The sequence below is a fragment of the Pseudochaenichthys georgianus genome, chromosome 19 (assembly GCF_902827115.2).
Source record: "Pseudochaenichthys georgianus chromosome 19, fPseGeo1.2, whole genome shotgun sequence".
In the NCBI taxonomy this organism is placed as follows: Eukaryota; Metazoa; Chordata; class Actinopteri; order Perciformes; family Channichthyidae; genus Pseudochaenichthys; species Pseudochaenichthys georgianus.
In genome coordinates, this window is record NC_047521.1 from 15,339,597 (window position 1) to 15,360,559 (window position 20,963).

A 20,963-nucleotide genomic window follows, 5' to 3' on the forward strand; every position below is an offset into this window, starting at 1 on the left:
TCAGCACATTGGGTAGTGGGACTATCAGCACATTGGGTAGTGGATACCAAGAGTCAGGCCGGAAATTAAGTGGTATGCTTTCAAAATAAAATGCTGGTGTCACGCTAGCTTCTGCAACCTTCAGATAATTGTGGCACATGGGTTAAAAGGAATTCCTATTTTTTGACTAAAATGATATTGACTCAATGTCCACTTATTTGCTTATTTGGGATATCCACTTACAAGTTAAGTGACAATGCAAGGTTAATTTTCCCTGACCAAACTTAATGTGTTCAATTTGCAATAATATGAATTTAAAAAAGCATTAAATCCTCAGTTTTATTAAAAAAGAAATGAGAGCCACGTAGTCAAACGGGCAAAAGTATAACTTCATCATTTTTATTTTGTCAAACTCTAACTGTAAAGTCATACACTTTCATACTACAAAATTAACCTTTAAACACTTTAATTTAAGTACATTTATCTTGGGTTTTTCTAATTTGTATCATACAAACATAGTTTAAAAGATGTGTAATATGGCGTCTTTATTGTGAAAGGTCGAACCGGATGTTGCTGTTTGTTTATCCGGTTAGCTTCACACTGCTCTTGCTCGATGAGTAATAATATCTGCGAAAGCTGGCTCTAGGACCTGGCGGAGCGATTCATGAAGCACATGGTCCCTACTCATAAGACAACACTTCTCGCCAGTAATTGCCTTGCAATTTATGTCATTTCAGTGGGCGTCTGATACAGCAGCGGCTTGTGTATTTGTTAACATTTATCCCCGGTCGCTCTTCAATTCCCCTTAAATGTCATACTTTTTCGCGGCTGCTTTTTGACTTGGACGTTTGTGAATGGGAGTTGAATCAGCTGTCCTCGGGATTTCCTAAGACACCGCTCATTTACTTGATCATATTTCAGGAAGTGGGTTTTATTTTGGGGGGTTGCTCTTGCATATCAGCTGTTGTTGGATTGTATGATGGTTGCTCTGCAGTGAACCAGTTGGCCAGTCCCGTCCACGCTTCAGCCGGGCATCATGAACCTCTGGAGTCTGAAGTTTGTCATTCTGACAGCACTTCAGGCTTTATCTGTCGCTTTGTGTGACAGCGTGCTCTCCACATCTGCTGAAGGTAAGAGGCGAGGATGTATTTTTCCTTTCCTATTAAAGGCTTTCAAAGATTTATGTGCAAATTGATTGTATTCTTAATTGACTTTTCTCACTTTGTGAATACAAAAAAGAAGAAGTGTTTTCACGTGGAAACATCATAGAACGATATTATATATACCTAGTAATGAACCTCTGCATTTGTCATTGCGTGCATTCTGCAGTGTCTTGTCTCTTCTATTCTTCATTCATGTCTCCCCTTTGGATGTTTTTGGTATATCATGTTTTATGAAAGCCTGTGTTAGTACAGCAGACTTACAGATCCATAACACATGTTTGGGCAGAGTCAAACATCCCCAGTGTAAACAAGCTTTCTAAATTCATGGCTTTCTCTCATTCTCTCCATAGATCTCTCTGTGTGAAAGGCATAACATCATTTCTTTTTTATCTCGCAGTCAGTGTGTGCACCTCAGAGGAGAAGACACGCTGTATAATTGATGATGCTGAAACTCTCGTTGGTAATCAGGGGTAGCACTTGAGGCGTTACGCTGGTGCTTTAAGCATACTTCAGTTTTTCAAGGCACTTCAAACATACTTGTTCAATTATGGACGAATTCCAGGATTACTTTAGTGCCAAATGCAGAAACCAAAAATCCACAATGTTCGTTTGAACTTAAGAAGTGAAGTAGCTTTTTAGGAGCCCGTAAATTGCAACTGATTTATTATGTTTATGACATCCTAGCAAACACATGAAAAATAGCTGCTTGAGAGCCTTGGGGAAATGTCTATATCTGCAGCAGTGTGTGTCTGTGTCTATTCTTGTGTGTCTCACACTGGGATTGCACCCCTTTGGGCTGTAGCTCATGACATCTCCATCACGTGGCCCATGCCCGATAGATGAGATTCAACAAGAACACTACACAGTGGGCTATGATCAACAGCTTGAGCATTCACATACAGAACACTTTTTACATCTGGTTGTCACGACACTCACTGTTGAATCATGGGAATTAATTACCAGCCAGGGCAAATGTGTAAAACTGGGATCAAAGAGTGAGGAAGTTGTTAATGTATTCATCAACAGTTCGTAGTCCTCAGACGGTTGGCCTTGATGGGTTTGTTCTCGTGGGTTCAGGCTCCTTAAACATCATCATCGCCAGTTCAGTTGTGTGTGTGTCTGGGAAAGTCTGAGCCCATCTTTATTGGCAGGATATCATCTTGCTTGGGGGTAATCTGGACTGATTGAGATAAATGGATGGAAGGGGTGGTGTGAACAGGTGCACAGGAGATGGGATTCTGTTTAACTGACAAAAAGAATCAAAATGTGCGGGGCTATGCATGACTATTTCTAAGTGATGAAACCATTGCTCAATGTTCAAAAATGTAATTAGCTATAGAGTTGGGCGATATGGCCATTATGTTCTACTACGATGTGGGTAACTTCATATCTTCATAATGAACATAACGGTTTTAAGTGAGCTTAGCCTATATCACAATAGAAGTAATGAAGAAAAATATATATGACATACATTTTAAAATAACTTTTACATATGCAGTACAGGGCTTGGCCTTCATTTTTTAATTATTTAGACCTACTATGACACAATTATTGTTTGATTGTTGAAAAAAATCCGTTTCAGCTTACTTCATGTTAAGCATATTGAGTGGGAATCATTAGTTCTTTTTTTTGTGCAAGTTTTTACTTTGTCCAGACTGTGCTGACTTTGACATTGCTGTCAGGAGTTCAAGGCTGCTAAAAAGAGGGAGTAGTTAGGCTCCATGCAATGTCATGTTAGCATAGTTCATGACACCGCCCCCAGAGCTTTCTTGTCGGTTCTCCTTTCCCCGTCTGTCTTGTGGACGTTTCTGTTCTACCTAGGGATCCCTAGTGAATGACTTCCACCGATGGTTGACACACTTTAGTGTCAGCCAGTATTTACTAGCCAGCTGTACTGCTATAACCAACATGACTCTGTCTGCCTGGAGATCTGCATGCAGCGTGCGTACTGCATGCTCAGACAAATGAAAGTTGAGCTGAGAATATATTTTTGGACTGTAGTAAAACATTCCTAAAGCAAACCATGTCCTCCCCAGAGAGACATTATCACTTGAGGTGACCCAGACTTCAGAGCTAGTCAGATGCATTTTGTATCTTTTCAGCTTGAACGGATTCAGATCTTCTAAATGAATTGCTTAGGATAATAGTTGAAACCCACAGGGCCGGTAAGGAGACTTGGCTCATGTGTGGATGTGAATTAAGACCGACTGATCAACCAGTTGCTGTTCCGCAGTGGGGATATTTATATATGGTGAAGGAGAAATACCTGGACAGAACTCATGTGGCCAAACCCTACATATGTTGTATTAATTTCTTCGAAGTTGCTTTGGACTTATTTGACCCTTTTCCCCCTGACCAAGCTCAACACACAAGCTGAAACCCGATGCTGGCTCTGGACTTTCTCATTGGACTTTCACACCCAGTAAGGTCAGAGTTGAGCTCAGCACAGCTCTCCCCAAGTGTCTACTCTTGTCTCTTCGGAGAATTCAGTTGGCTCAGATACCTCCTGTGAGTGTCAAATCTATCTGGGTAAATTCAAGTTACACCCTATTAGTGTTTACCCACCAAACATGACGGTTCGGGTCAGTTCTTGTGTTCTGTTTTGCAGCACTTTAAGGTGGAGCATACTGAATAACATATGCTATATAATGTCAGATAGCTCTTTCTCTGGCCACAATGATAACTAACAACTGCATATCCTGTAGATTAGCAGATTTAGCTAGTCTGCATTCTGGTCTGGAATGGTTTAGGCAACTGTGACACTTTGGGCATCTTGGTAGCTAATTTTGTCTGTGCTGCTCAGCGCTAAAACAACAGCTAACGGTATGTCTATTACTTGAAACGCAATTGAGTGAGACTGAGAAAGTCAATGTGCCCTAAAATATAATAATGAGGTTAAAGGCTTTGGCAATCTCTGTGAGGTAATCTCTGTAAACACATTAAGCAGTCATTTGGTACATTATTTGTAAATATTATTGTTAAGTAGAGCCTTAATGCTGCTGAATTACCAAGTAGCGTAAATGGGTTTACATTGTAAAAATGGCTAATGGCTGATTTCAATTTTACAGTAATTCTGGTTAAGTTAAACATTTTGTTTTTATTGTCTATTTACCCCTTTTTGCCTGTTTTTTTGTTGATAAATATCCATGTAGTTTTATATCACCTTTTTGTTTTTTAACTAAGAGGAAACTAAGGTTGTGCTTCTCATGTTGTCATTGTTAATTTATTTGCTTTTCCAACTTGAAAATCAAATTTTTATAATCCTGCCAAAGGAGTGAATAGGAATCAAAAACAGGCATCAATTGCAATTCCAGATGAACTACACTGGGAAACATTCCCCAGTTTGACTTGATTCCACGTGAAAGCCAAGTCATTGTCTTTCACTTTTCCACATCATCCATCTTTCAGCCTGGCAAACAGGATCTGCCCTGATTTCATCATATTCTTTAATGAGAGAGAAAAGCAGGGAGAAGACAGGTTACCTCCCTTCTGGGTAGGATTCCAACACATTAGTCCACCAACTCTGCTCCAACCGTTTCAAATCAAATCAAGTTTTATTTATATAGCACATTTTTAAAACAATTGTTGGTCGAGCCATACTATGTACAGCACGTACAGAGTACATACAATACAAATACTTTACAACAAATACAACAGCACAGTTTGTACAGAATATCAGTATGAGAAAACGTTTGCTTTGTCTGTCTGAGTTATGTTCCACAGGCAGACCTGTGATGTATTTTAAGGTGAGTCAGTACGTGCACATAGAATAGTTACATGAAGACAAAGGTTTCAAGGTCATATACGGGGAGGTTGTGGCTCAGTGGATAGTGCGCTGATATTCGGATCACTGGGGCACTGGTTCGAATCCCACTGCAGTCAACATTCTGCTGTGTCCTTGGACAAGACACTTCTCCCTAAATTGTTCCTGTGGGGATTGTCCACAGAATTGAATATACGTCGCTTTGGAGAAAAGCATCTAGTAAGTGACATGTAATATACATGACCAGTCCAAGATTTCTAAAATTGTTCAGGTTTTCAAAGACCAAGTGGAAATATCAAGTCTTGTTTTAAATTGCAATATCCAGATCACAAGTTTTCTTTTTCAGAGATTTTTAGCTGACCAGCAGTCTAAAAAACATATACATTTCATTTAAATCAAATCAAATATTGCTCCTGTATGACTTGAATGAATAGAAATGTAATTAGCGTTGCATAACTATTTGAAGATCAAGTAATGGCGAAAATCGCATGTGTCAGCTTCAGAATGATATCCATCTTTGTTGTTGTTATCCTATGAGACTTTTAAATAGACTGTCTCCACTGTCATAATGAGGTGGTTGCCTCCATATACTGTACATATTGTACATTTTCTCTGTCTTTTTTGCTGTTGCCTAATGTTTGTTTTATTTTCGATTTGTTGTGGTTTAATTGTGTGCCAGACATTGGCTTCCCATGACGCTGTAAATGAAATCCATCTTAGGGACCATATTAACAAGCTTTCATACGGCTCTGCTCCAGAAGCTCTCTGTGACTCTGACCTTTGTTGCCAAGGCACACAGGCTCCATGCTGGGCAGCAAGCATAGCCCCTCTCAGCAGGCGAAGCGTAACAGTGTCACCCGCCGGGGGCGTAACGGCACAACATTAACCTCCTGCTGAGCCTAGGGGAATTTGCTGCAGGACCATCTATTGCCCATCAAGTAGTTATGTGCTGACATCATGTTAGTGTGACAGTAAATTAATTCAGTGCACAAGGTGGGGGTAGAGAAACATGAAGAGGGAGAACACACAAAGCGCTATTTACCGTAGAGGGAGCCCAGTGTTAAATGGCTTGATTATGACCCTCAATATGTTCTAAGAAATCCTATACATTCAACCATTAACACTCTCATTGCTGTCATTTTTGACACACTGCTACCTTATACGATTTGATTTAAGGAGAGCCTCTCTCCAGTTTGTGCAGAAACCCATTACCATGATGTCACCAACAGGTTTTTATGTTTCCCAGTGCAACCCTCAGGGTGTTGACATAATGTTCCCCAAATGGCTCAGATGTTTGCCGTGGACTCAAGCCAAGATTACCTTGCACTTTTCACCTTTGCTTGATTATCCCCATGAAACATCAAGAACAAAAACAAGGAGCAAGGTGAAGATTAGTTGACCAAAGTGATCAACAGAACATTAAGTCCTGCTTCTGAAATGAGATAATTCTCTGCTTTTCTTTTTTTAATCATTCAGGGTCTATTTTAAAGCTTAAGAAATGTTTAAAATAATAATGAATGTTCCTCACACGTTCTTAGAGCCCCAGGTGGTGTCTGTAAATGCTTGATCTGTGTGATCCAGAGTCCCAAGGACATTATTTGTTATGAGGATGTTCTGCTTTGAGACACTGGGTTCATGATAATGTGGGCATGCTTTCTTAGAAATGACTTGTTCATGAATAATACTCTGACAAAACTAATCATGTATTGACTATTCTTTCCAAAATAATACATTGAAATGTTTGGGTTTTGGACTGCTTTTCAATTTGAAGCCTTTGGCACTTGGAACCAGAATTTATCTCAATTCTTTGACATTTTCAATGATGACAATAATGATTTGTCCCAGTCATGATGATGAAAGAGAGAAAGAGAGACATCAGAGTTCATTGATTTTGTCCCCAAGGTCATTTATGAAAAAGCGTCCTCCCAATGTAGCATTTATTATTCTGTTCCCAATCACCGTTCGGTTTGAATTAGTATATTTTGCCCACTCCGATTGAGGATAGATTGAGTTTGTGGTATGCCTGTCAAACACCCATTATTAAATGAGCAATAGCCACAAACATTAACCAAGTTTTCTCCTGTGGCTGACGTCAGAACCAACTTTTGGCTCAGAGCCTTCCCTTAATCAGGTCCCCAATCCAGTCAATGCTCTGATTAAAGACATCCCCCCAATCTGGATGAAAATGGGAACGGATACATGTTCCTAAAGTAGAAAAAGTGATCATTTTATTAGATTTGCTTTATCCAAAACACATTTCCATATGTTACCAGGGAAATAATTGTTTTTAAATACCTTAGTTGTCTTTCTTGTGTCATAGTTCTGCTTAAAACAGGCCAGTTTGACTCATTGCTCTGCCCTAATTAATTCCACATGCTCTTATTTCAAGCCCATTTCCTTCTAGCGCTTTGAGTCGTAACTAAACAGTGTCCAGCCGTGTCAAACAATAATGGGATCATCTCAAGTGTGTCTCCTCTACACGTTTTCTTGTACTATTCAGGGGTTTTTGTTTACTAAGAGTGTCATTCAAACGTCCCAAGGCGTTGTTATTTAATTCTTATTAAATATTCTCAAAATCGGCGAGAATTGCTGTCAAAGTGACTTTGGAGTATGTCCTTGTGTTCTGTTCCTGCGCCCGCCATCAGGCAAGGGTGACTGTGATTAGGAGTGCTATTTATTGATGTGTGTACGTTCTTGTAGCCTGCTGTATTCCATCTCAGAAGGACCTGTGCACATGTGTGGGGCACGGCCTCATCAAGTGTGAAGATGAAAAGAACCGTATGCCATTTGTGTTTGAAAAGCAAAGATTGTTATGAATATATTATTTCATGGTTGCCTGTCAAGGAGTGAGTTACAATTCGTTGCGAGAAAGCAGGCTCTGGGGTTTAATAAAGCAGAACAGTTGTTGATTTGTTTTAGTGGAACAGATTGAGATGGGAAAGGGCCGTTAGAAAGGACATCTTGACATCTGAGAAATAACTGAGGAAGGTCATGTGTTCCCATGGACAAGCATCTCATAGGCTGTGGAGAATGCATTAATGTTGAAGAGCTGAGAAAACCAGGTAAAGATTGAGTGTGAAATACCATCAGGAACTGTAATCTACTCTAGCAAGCACTGATTTAATACACCAGGCGACACAGCTAGATATCAAGGTTAAAACAGACTGTTTGGTTAAAAAGTGAATTTATTATATTCATCATATTCTAATATCTAAAGAATAGTGAGTTTTCAAATCTTCACAACCAAAACAATACATTGTGTGTGCCTTGATATCCTAACCTTTCTGCTACCTTGATGTTCTTATAATCTTAATTTTTCTGTCAAATGACCTGATCATTTTGCCCCTCCTTGCCTCTTTTACCAATCCCTGTATTGATCTTTGCATACAGCTCTATGCAACAGGTGATGATGACCTACAATTAGGCTTTAGCTTTAGTGGCCACTGACCCCTGACCTTGACTGCAGGTTACTAACTTTGTTATCTTTTGAACCTTCATGAACAAGCAATGCCTCCCTAGTCACAAGTTCCATATGTCTTTGAGCTGTGAGGATGTGGTTCATTACCTCAACCAAAGAGGATCATTTTTTTGTATGGGTTGTTTATCTATCTTTATGGTTCAACTGCTGGCCAGATTTCCATGAAAGTTGGTTTAAGAGTGAAGCATGGGGCAAATAAGAACCCATAACATTTGGAGCTTATTTGAAATCATGGGGATCATACAGAACTTCTTCACTTTCAAAAACCCAGAGAGATGGAGCATTCGGCAGGGGTCTGCAGTCTTCGAGTGATAGTCGTGTTCCACCCTGAAGAGGTGTTAAAAAAATATAAAAATCAGATAAACCTGATCTTGTGTTAAATGGTCTTGCCAATCATCACGCAGAAAGACTGATTTACTTCCGACCCCTTGGGATATCCCCACCCCCAGGTTGGGACCCTCTGACCTTAAGAACCTTGCAATCAAATGAAACCCATCGATGCCTTTTGACCTGCAAACCACTTAATCCATGCTTTTTGTGAGTATGATACACCAGGAAAACAACCAAACAATGGCAGTAAATAAGGAGTTCATAATAGATTTGGTTATTTTCTTCTTAACAACACCGCTGGGGAAAGACTAATTAATTACTCTAAACAGTCATGGGTCTGTATCACATTTCCATCACCAGCATTTACTTTATGGAGGCAATATAAGTGGCACAAACCCTCCTTGTGTACGCTGGAGCATAAAGGGAGCTGATCATGGCTAGAACTCTGCTTTATTAAGACCTCTGTTTACACTCTTCTTTATTGAACGTATAAATAAGGCTTTGGGTTCTCGTTCCACTTTTACCGCTCCCTTAATGCTTCGGGTGGCTCTTATAACATTCTAGCTAACAAAAGCCATTTACACACCACGCTACACTCCAACTTTACCAAATGTCTCTCCCGAGCACGGGGGGAAAAACTGAGCCTCCAGACTGTTTCCACTAATATAATGCCATTTATAAGCGGGTATTAAACCTCATAGCACACCACATTAACAAAATGGCCAGTCACTTGTGGACTTTGAAGTAAGGGAAGGAGCCGCTGTATGGTGAACCTCGTCTTTAAAGTTGTGGACCACAGAAAAGGCTGTTCCATCTGTGTGAGTGTGTGTTTTCACATGAATTGGATAAGCATAATTGGGTTTTGACCTTTCCCTGTCAAAACGTCTTCCTATTCCCCCCTCGTCTGTTTATCCATCCGTACTTTTCACAGAGGTCGTCATGTGTTTCCTTACTCAGCATGCCCACCTCCCCCAGACGGTGTGGTTTTCTAGGACTAATGAGAGTAGGATGCTTCCCTCGCTGTTGTGTGTGCGCGTGTGTGTGTGTGAGAGATGGCTGCTTCTCATCATCAGGCTGGAGCTGGCTGAGGATTGCTGAGCTGGTCACCTCTGGCTCTCCCCTATCAGCTGGAGAGGCTCTGTGATCAACTCCAGAGGGGTGGTTTCCTCAGAGGAGAACCAGAACAAAGCTCAGCAGGGGGGGGGGGGGTGTCTGACCCAGGTTTTTAATGCCGGATAATAAGCAGACTCAGCAATTTAGCTGGGTGAATCATGCATAGAGAGACAGCATTGATGTGAACCATGAAGGAAAAAAACCTTGAATCTGTTGCTAATAATAATACAAATCTGTGCTCCCTTGAGGGTGTTTTTCACTTATATGTGTTTGAAATTTGATTCAAAATTAAGACATAAAACCCAAACATACCATCAATCATGCCTAGACCACACGCGTAACTTTCTAACAGGGACATCACCCTCCAAATAAATCTGTTTCCCTGCTGTTTGGAAACGCTCGATGGAGTATTGTGGAAGAAAACCAAAAAAAGAAAATAAGAAAACATTTGATTTAGGATGTTTGCACTGAAACAAATGGTGCAAACACCCCCTGCTGTAAGAGACCCGAGTTTGGAAATAGCTTCCCTGCTGCGGGGAGATGATTACTGCAGGAACACTATTAGCAATGTCCTCCAGTGGCTCACTATTGCATTCAGTCTCTCTGTGTACTCATGATTTACTGTTTAGTATCAGTTGCAGCTTCTGTCTCAGTTATAAGTGGCGTGATAGTGGATGTGTTTCTCCAACTTCTATCCGCACCCCTTGTGCAATTCAGTATTGGATTCAGGGACATATATAGTCTTAAATGTCTAGTAATACTGCAGAGCTCCAGGAATTGTAGCCACTTGGAGGCTCAGTTAACACCCTGTCAGAATATGGAGAGAGGAGATAAAAAGAATGCTGGGAACAATGCCCCATAGCTACGTCCAATCCCTGCACTGCATCCTGGACACTAGCCCTGTGTTAGGAGTTATCACAGCAGCAGCAGCAGCAACCACAGTTCCACGCTCTAAACTCCTGAACTGTGGAGATGCATGCAGCTTAAGAGAGAAAAGGGGGTGGTTACAGTTTCACCGACAGCTTCAGGTTTTCATTGCTTGATGTCTGAGAGTGCTGATTATTGTATTCATGTCTTAATAGCAGGGGAGACGACATCCTATGAAAAGGAGTTGAACATGTGTCCAGGAAAGACGTATTGGCGATGGAATTTTTCAGCGGAGATAATTGTTGGTTGTTAAAACCGAAAAAGCATTATTTGTGTGCGGTGACTCAGAAAAGCCATCAAATACAAGTGCTGTGATTTTGTTTAACTGATATTACATGGCAGCTGAACTGGTTGTGTTCTGATGTTGGTAATGGCCACCAGGCTCAGGCCTTTAATAGGAGGAACTAATTATCAGTATTGTTTGTATAAAATCAGTTTAGAAAATGTTCCTATTGTTTGTGTCCACAAATATGTTTTAACAGATGCAGAGAGTATTTGGAATAAATGAGGAACACTTGGACGTTTTCTGTGTATTCTCTCATGTGGTATTTATGTTTTCTTTTACAGGGAGTCTTCTGAGCATGACTGTTCAACACAGACCAACAGCAAAGCAGAAACACTATGGGACTACAGTGCCTCTTCAGCTTGTTGGAAAAGAATGGAAACCCACCAGCCAGCTCCCAATCCAGGTGAACAATAGCAGTTGATTCAAATATGTTAGACTTCCAGTTGTCTGTCCTTCTCTTGACACAATGTCATGACATTTAGCATATACATTCACTGTCGCCTGCTTCTGATTTCTAAAGATTTTGTCTTGGATTCAGTGCCATCAAGTCAAAATGAATTTTCATGGCATTTACTGTCACCATAAGGTCAGAATATCAACCTGTTCACAAGAAATATTGAATATATTGACATGTAAAAAAAGAAGGCTGATTTCTCTGCTCCCTAGAGCAGTGATTCTCAAACTTTTTTCAATTATGTACCCCCTTTGAAAACAAAATTCAGCCAAGTACCCCCTGATCAGCGCAAACACAATTTGTTAGGGAAGACATGCCTATTTAAAGAGGTACAGTACATCGGTGTCTGATTTATTACAACAACAACCTTGTAACTGAGAAACACTTAAATGCTACATTTCAAATGTTTACAATCCATCACTAAATTCATGGCAAAGCAATTTTAACATCATGCAATAACACTAAGACGACATTAGTTCCATTGAACTGATCTTTTTAATAAGTTGATCAATTTAGTGAGAATCATGGGCTTGTGCTTCACTGAGGATCTTTGTCATCCTGACAGGGAGGCAAACTGCAGTTATTACACTTCGTGTTTTGAAATATGTGTAACTCTGTTAATATAAAACCCACACTGCTCAAACTTCGTTACTTTTTTTTCATTAACATAAAATAAATCTCACGTACCCCCTGCAGCACTCCAACGTACCCCTAGGGGTCTGCGTACCCCCATTTGAGAACCACTGCCCTAGAGGATCCTGTGGACCCCCACCATGGGTTTATGATACTCAGACAGGATTGTATATGGATTTCACAGCGGGATTGAGTATGCTTTCAGCTTTATTTTTGTTTTGCAACCTACAGTACCAGGAAAAGGGGGTATTTGAACTTTGGCCACCAATTCATATCTTAAAGGTCCCATGTCAAGCTTTTCCGGTTATTCCCCGTCCCCTTGTGTGTTATGAAGGTTTTTATGCATGTAAACGGTCTGCAAAGTCACAAACCCTCAAAGTACACCCTGTAGCGAGTAAAACTCTAACACAGAAAAGACCTGTCTATGCTGCCCCAGAACGCCTCGTTGGAGATTTCTCTTTTTCCATTGTTTACTTTCTGGATACAGTGACGTGCCCATACCCAAATGGACCAATCTGTGGAGCTCCACACACACGCACGCACGCACGCACGCACGCACACACACACACACACACACACACACACACACACACACACACACACAGCGTGCTGCAGCCCCCTCAGCTTCCCCCCCTTCCCGCGTCTATTCACGATGTCTCGCAGCAAGCAGGAAATGAACTCAGCTCACACTGTCCGCTCCTCGCCTAGTGGAAACGCAACCAAAAACAGGCCTGGCACGGCACGGCACGCTTAAACCGCCATTAGATTGAAATGCAAATTAAAGTAATACATCTTGAATCAACTCATTTTAGATTATGATCACACTGCAAACTGCATCTAAGTCTGAATGTAATGAAAGTGTCAGCTGTTAAAGGTGTATATTATATATTCATCCAGAGATATCAGTCATTGCCTCTGTGTTCATTACATTTCAAGCACAGATGGCTGCACAATATCTCCATTTAAAGAAGGCGGGAAACAACACAAACCCACTGGAATATTAATGAAATGTTTGAAATGTGGGATCTCTGGCTCTGTTTGGTGTTATAATCCAAGACGTTGTAAAAATGAAATACATGGCTGCCAGGCAGGGACGTGCACAGACATTTGGAGGGGCTATTGCTCTAAACTGGAAAAAGGCCCCCCCCCCCCGGAAAAAAACACAAGACCTTTTGTAACTTGTTTTTGATGTAAAAGAAACCAAACGATTTTTACATTAACTAATTTGAAGAATAATTCACATTATCATCTCATAACAAAATAAGCTAAGGTGACCAGGGACATTCTTTGTTTTGCGGTCCATATCTCATTAAAATATCTAATGTTAGTAACTATTAAAGACAATATGGGGACAATTCTGTTCTAATGTAGTTTGCCAGACCCTTGTAACTGCTGTGCAGTCCAGACATACTGATGAAATAGGGCCTCTAACTAATTAATGAAACCAGTTCAATACGCATTATTCTTATTCTTAACATTCTTTATGAGCGTTGTAACGGTAAGGTATCTAATTACTTATTTATTTAGGTGTTTTTTTGTAAATATCCGACGGTATCAAGAGGAAGTAAAGTCCCCTGGTTTTCCCTTATACCCTAACTGCCATGAGACAACTCAAAATCAAGTTTCCAAAATCTGACACTGAGGTGGTCTTAACGCACCGGCAGATGACAGCGCTGACAAAGTGTGTTTCCCGCAGCGAGATGCTACAATACTAATTGTGGGCTTATCATGTTGATTCGGCCACAACAGAAAAAAGAAAAAAAAACTCGCTCTCTCCAGAGGGGCAGGTCAGCCAAAAAGGCCAAACGGGCCATTGCCCAGGCAACATTAGCCCGTACCTGTGCACGTCCCTGCTGCCAGGCAGACTTAGAAAACACAGCTCGAGTTTCCAGGTTGTGTTATTGAGTCAATTCATTAGTGAATTAATTTGTTCTGGCTTAACCAAACAAGGTTTCTCTGGGATGTTATTACCCTAAAAACAAAGCAAAACAGAGAACTAAAGAAAAAAATGAAGGTGAAATGAAGTGTTTTGTTTGAATATATTACTCTCTTGATAAAAAGCCTAAACATGCAGTGTGCTGTGTATGTTTCCCTGAAGTTATAAATGTCCTAAACATTCGCAGTGTGAGGTCAAAGCGTGCCTCATAGAGAGAAATCTGAAATGGAAATAGCAGGAAGTGTGCTTCCATGGCTTGTGCAATGATACTGCCTAAAACCTCCTCTGTCTGCTTCCATATCCTCTTATGATCCACTCGACATTCTCCTCCCCGGGGGCTGATGGAGGACTTAACCCAGAGCAGCGATCTCTGCCACGGTTGACCCAGATTGAACTACGTGTGTGAAATATATTTGTGTGTGTTGTTGCTGATCCCTAGAGAAGGTGTGTGAGACAGTGTGTTTTTGTGCCTGAGCGAGACACAACAGGAGAGAGGTTATGACATATGAGCGTGCGTGCGAGTGTGTGTGCACAGCGGCTGACAGTAGTGATGTACGACTTGATGCCACTTCATGCGACTCTAACGGAGTCACGCGGTCGCTCTGTGTTGTAACTCAGGGGTGCGAAGACTCGTGGCTTTCTGCGGGATTAATGTCAAATGGAATAGTAACATAATGCTAATCCTCTCAGCTCTTGTTCTAAGATATAAAGTCGCTTCACATGATTCTCGACCACTCAATTTAAAACAGCCTTCTTGCGTTTTTTCTTGCGCTGGGTGGCTTTGTAGGGTTGTAATCAAGCTTGTTAAGAACTGTGTTGCCGCACATTTCATTTATTTGAACCATGTTTGCTACCAGAGAACCATCTTCCATCAACCAAAAATAGTGTCTGCCTGAGTCCGTAACCAATCTTTCTCATCCCCTCCCCTGTCTGCTTCCTCTTCAGAGTCACCCCGCATCACTGAAGCTCCTGATTGAAGCGGAAGGTGAGCAGCTGCTCTTGGTGCTGGAGAAAAACGAGTAAGTGTTCCCTCCATTCATACTTGGCCCTTGCTCGAAAGTCAGTGCTTTTTGGAGTACAAATGGGGGACATATGCACTGCCCAGGGGCTACTACTGGGGCTGTTGCCAAGTTGTGTGTCGCACACAACAAAGCAAAGAGAAAGAGGAAAGCCTTCTCTCCTGCACTACTACTGTGGGCATGGCGCTCCATGCGTTGGTCTTTTTGCTGTTCTGAAACAAAGACTTGAAAGACAGGGATTCCTGAATACATCAGCAAGACATTGATGAAAACCGACATCTTCCTCCTTCTTCTCCCTCTATCTTTTCATTTGATCTGTTGGCATAACACAGGGGAGAAGGAGGCTTCGTTTGAACGCGGCACACACTCCTCTCTGTGTATATTAAGATACTGTCAACGCAGTGTCAGTCAAGGGACCAGGAAGTAAGGGGAACATCATTTGAAAGAGATCAGGTTATCGGAATAGGAGCAGTCTGACAGAGCTTTGTATCTGTTCGGAGGAATGTGTCATCTTTGCATTTTTACTCAAGACAACTCGTACTTGGCCTCGGTCTGAGACAAGCTCCGAGTCCAATGTGTTGCTGAGAAGAATGGGACGTGATTGATGGTGCAATATGTTTTCCATCCAGCTCTGCTGCCACACATGAGCAACCAGGAACAAGCAGAGCTGTCTGTGTGATAGAGAGGAAAAGGGAGAGGGAAGCAAAGAGACAGAGAGAGAGGGTGGATGGGATTTTATGTCAGTCCGCCATTAATCTCAGTTGTTTTCAAGACTTAATATATGTAAATTCCACCTGCAGACTGTGGGACATATTTTTCGGGGGGAAATCACGCTCAGGCTTTCATTTGAATAACATTCCTACTTTGCACAGGTGGGGATTTTGCAAAGCTGACTTGCAGATTGTCACATTTTCACCAGCCCCATTTATAGCATGGAATTACATTCTCGTGCCGTGAAAACATTTCATTTCCATACGGGAACCAAACTTTTCCCTTGTGATCAGCCAGGGTGGAAAAACGCCTTGCATTCCCACGCATTGCCCACATGGTCTTCATATTATAGCTGTCATAGATGTCCAGCAGCATTAAATGTAACGTCTACAGTTGTTTTCAAACCCTTAGCCAAGAGGAACACATAGAGAAGATAGAGAGGTGAAATCGACTGTAGATCCTTCTTTAATGAGCTTAAACATTATGGAGAACCTTTCTGAAACAAACCTCTATTCATATAAAATACCAGTCTGTCAGAATGTACTCTACACTTACACTTAGTCTGGATACAAAGAGCTGTTATTTCATAATCTGTGTATTCTCACACACTTCTGCGAAAAAAGCTATTCCAAAACGAAATGAGACGGTACTTTTTGCCATTCATGTTTGACGAGTAGAACAGTAAATAGGAAGTGGATTTGAAGAGGATGTGTGTTTTTGAACGGCTCTGCGTATCAGAGCACCAGAGCCAGAACCGAACCTGCTGTGCTGACATTAAGTGAGGGTTTTTAGGCTGCGGCCCCACGAGGACGAAAACGGCTAAACGCATAGGATTAACGCAAACGCAATCGCAAACGGCTTCAGTCCACATGCAATAATTATCCGGATAGTGTCTGCCCACGCGAGACCGCTCCGTTTAGCTCCAACCGCTGGAGAAGCTGCAGTACATATGCAGGAGCCTGTAGGTGGCGCTGTAACTTCCTCCACAAAAGCAGCGAAGAAGAAGGTTGTCATGGTTGCCCTTCTGTTTATTCTCCGCGGTGGGGGCCGAGGGAACCGGGCAGAGTTTTTCGCCAGTCAGCGTGTATTAAAGTTGAAATCTTCCGGACAAAATTATAAAAGTGCCGGTCAAAGGTCTTCTTTGTTATTTATTGAGCTTTAAAACAAATGAATAACGACTCTATATAATATAATGATAAAATACACGGAGCCTCTCTTTTTGCACAAACAACTGTAGCATGGTCAATAGCGTCCGGAGCACGATAGCAACTCTGCGATCCGCCATTGTTGTTGTTGTTGGTGGCGAAACACTTCAGCACTGGCGCGGGGTAAGCGGAGGTGGGGAGAGGCGGGGCTATTGCGCAATCACTATCAGTGATCTGAAAATGTCCGTATAGGGCGCACACACGGAGCTGTTTGACCCCCCAGAGAGTGGCGTATGCATTTCTATCCACCTTGGGACCCGTTGTCGTTTCCTCAGTCGTTTAGTGCCATATTCGGTTGTCCTCGTGTGGCCGAACGGTCTATATGACACTAAACAGTAACGCAAACGACCGAATTCGTCCTCGTGGGGCCGCAGCCTTAGTCTGAGGTTTGCTGGCAGATTGGCTGCATGCCGCCGATGAAATCCAGTTGTTCAAACACAGCTGGCATCAGTAGAGGAGGGGGGAAAAAACGGTGGTCCAGAATAAAATGATTTGATTTAAAACCCCCGGATTTATTTTTTGTTTTCTCTGGTCTTTGTTAATAAATAGCGCCGTCAACCGAACACGAGCGCGGTGTGCTGCACAGCTGAACACCATCATTTCTACAGAGGAAGGAACATGCTCAGTGTGTGTTTGAACTCACATCACCCTACAGTGTAATGGGAAGAGTAGTAGAGGTCGCCCGCTGAAGTGCATGAAGATTTATCACAAGCTGCTTCAAATTATTACGTTTTCGATGTTTCTGCTTATTTATTGCAAAACTAATATCATCCTCAGTGAACTCAATGTATAAAATGTCAGAAAAAAGGATAAAAATAATATAAAAAAGTAAATCCATGTATTTAAAACACATCTCCCAAGCCTCTGTATTAGTGTTTTGGCTCGGTGACTGACTTACTGTGAAGGTTACAGCTTTGACATTTGAAGGTCTTATGTTTAACTTTCAGCTGGTTCCCTGTTTTAATAGTGTTGGCACGACAAACCAAACCTCCCTTATAAAGCTCAGTCAATAGCTTTAGGGAATTCAACTTGTCCGCAATAAACTACACATGGAACGGAAGGTTTTATGCAGCAATCTGTTCCTCTTTATACCCATTTGATGTGAATACCAACAGCAAATATCGGTTTATTTCATATTCTTACAAAGAATTCAGATATTCTAGACTTGCAAATCAAATGGACACCAACGCCATGTGAGGCTGTCCCATTACACCAGACCATTCACGATAAATCAATAACTGTAACGGGCAAATACTTGTGAACTTTAGACTTCATTCTTTCTCCTTATGATATAGTGACAATTCATCATATGGCATGTGTCAAGATAAAACCCAGGCAACATTGAAGCTTCTACCTTGTCTATATCGGAACATGTCATCTCTTTCATATGTATGTTTCTAACAAAGCACTGGTTCTTACTCTGAAGTTCCTCTGAGTAGTGTTTCATTTAATTTCAAACCTTTATTTAACGAGATTGGTCCCATTGAGATCATATATCTCTTTTTCAAGGGAGAATATCTTTTTCAGGTTCCACATGAAACATAAAACAATAAAGGACATCATACATTATATTTACAGGATACATTTACATAGTTATAGACATTTACAAGTGCCCATAATATCAACGAGTATTTCATTTAGCCTAGCTTTAAAAACATGCAGAGGAATGAGATTGCTCAGTTTCAATTCTTGATTGTTCCAAGCAAGTGGCGCTGCACACGTAAAAGCTGTCTTACCTAAGACAGTCCAGCTCTTGGCACGTCTAACAATACTACATCATGCGATCTCAGACAATAGCTGCTTGCAACTCCGTGTTATCAGAGAGCAGACATAATACGGGAGTTTACCCAACAAAGCTTTATAAATAAACGTGTACCAGTGACTGAGCCTCTTTACAGTAAGTGATGGCAAACCTGCCTTGGTATACAGGGTACAGTGATGTGTAAGTGCTTTACAAGTTGTGACAAATCTCAGTGTGCTGTGATAGGCGGCATCTAACTTGACCAGGCAATGGGCAGGTGCATTCATATACAACAGATCCCCATAGTCCAGCACAGGTCAAAGGTCACAGAGCCTTTTCCTGGCCTCAAGCGAGAAACCGGACTTGTTTCTGAAAAAGAAACCTAGTCTAACCCTCAGCTTTTTAAGCAGGTTATTGACATGAAGTTTAAAAGTAAGACAATCATCAAGCCAGATACCTAGGTATTTATAACAGGTAACCACTTCAAGTACTTGTCCTTGCATAGTGTGAGTGGCCCTGATGACATTTAGAAAGCCTGGAACATGGTGAAAACGATTTTTGATAGTACAGAGCTGGTGTGTTTCTGAGCCAATATGGAGCTGTGAGTGGTGTGTCTCATCTTTAACACAAAGGACCGGGTAAGCAGGATTCATACAGTAGGTTTCAAATATCCCTACATTTCCTTAGCCCTTTGCAAATCTCCTGTTATTGAAAGGGTGCGCATTGCCTCGAGTAACTTGTCAACCGTTCGAACTGGAGCTCCAAGTGAAGGTTCAAAAGATATCGGCCTTGAATCGAAGGTTTCTCCCGGTGGAAATGCTGCCTTTTTTATCCAGCCACCCTTGAAATGCCTTTTTCTTTAACTTTGAAAAATACAAGTAGGAATATTGATTAGTTCTGTCCTCTGATTGCTTTAGACTTTCAGCATCAATAAACATTTTCAGTGTGCATAAATGAAGGCGGCTCAAATATAAACTCATAAGACTTTTTCATTGTTACCCTCATCATCAAGTGTGGTCTCATGGGAAATAGTCGACAAAATACCCGCAGGAAAGTTGCATATGCTCAGACAGTATTGGTTTTAACTGCCAGTATTTCTGTTAGCGAAGTATTTTCTGATCATTAGCTACAGCAGTCCTCTGTAGATTTGGAGAAGCAATCATGCAGAAAACTCTGAATAAAACCCTGAAGTGCATGTTAATATTGCAGCACTTCACTTCTTTAATGAGTAGTTTCTATAAATGTTCAATGCCAAAAAATAAATCTGAAATTGTGTCAGAAGATGTTTTTTCAAGGATTAGAAATGTGATCAAAATGCAACCAGTTCTTTACCATACCATATAAAGAAGCATTTACAAATCCCCAAGTGAACCTAAGGTGGTTCTTTAAATAACCTGCATGTAAAGTAAGTCCAGGTCAATGCCGTGTTAGCCCGCCAATATTGCTCATTCTCTCTTTGATTTGCACAATTCAAAGTTGTCGATCAGCTAAGCCCCATCTGCTGCCTTCACTCTGATCCCTGGCGGCATCTCATCTTCTCGGATCAATGTACTTCCGTCGATGAATAAACAGAATCTCATGGCAATTGCTTTGTGAATGAGCACCTTTTGTTCTTTATTACCTATTCTCCTTCATTAAAAGACTCTGAATACATGAGAGAAACCCTGAAGCCTGTGCACATCTATAACAGTTGTGGGGACAATTGTTAAGCTTAAACCACTGGGTTTGAAACCATTTCTGGCCAAGCTGCTCAAGCAACTCTTGCTGCTTTGTGGCTTTAAATGTGAGGCCTCCAGACAAACAAAGATGAGTCCCAAGTTGAGCAGGCAGCATGCTGTCCATGCGCGTTTCCTTTTTCTAATGGACAGCTTGATCGCTGAGAGGAGGCCTGGGGCTCGTCAGCTGGGATGAGGATGTTCTCGGTTGCCTGCTCTTGGTGTTTCTCCCTGCCCATCATGTTGTTTGGCCAGAAACATACGGGGCCTGTAGGTTTGGCAATCCATCTTTTGGAGCCTGTGGTGCTGTGTGACAAACAGACAGATGCATACACTTTAATCTGGCCTTTTCCTTGGACAGAGGGCAGGGAGAGGATATGTTTCCTGAGTGAAAGGCCTGGTCTTCCATCTCTCTGGTGTTTGGAAGAACAATACAATTCAGCCAGGGCGGGATCCAGACTCAATTTGTCCTAGTTTGCGAATTGGGTTTTTAGGGATGTTTTTTAACTC

The 20,963-nt window shown here is 41.5% G+C and overlaps 1 protein-coding gene across 1 annotated transcript in view; it reads left to right on the forward strand.

Moving 5' to 3' along the window:
• Positions 1 to 776: 776 nt before the first annotated feature.
• LOC117464785 (disintegrin and metalloproteinase domain-containing protein 12-like) overlaps positions 777 to 20,963 on the forward strand; it is an 85,891-nt gene continuing 65,704 nt past the window's right edge. The window contains exons 1-3 of the mRNA XM_034107459.1: positions 777 to 1,109; positions 11,321 to 11,442; positions 15,008 to 15,081. Coding sequence (XP_033963350.1) covers positions 1,016 to 1,109; positions 11,321 to 11,442; positions 15,008 to 15,081 — 290 coding nt within the window. The 5' untranslated portion in view covers positions 777 to 1,015. The remainder of the gene's footprint in view (positions 1,110 to 11,320; positions 11,443 to 15,007; positions 15,082 to 20,963) is intronic.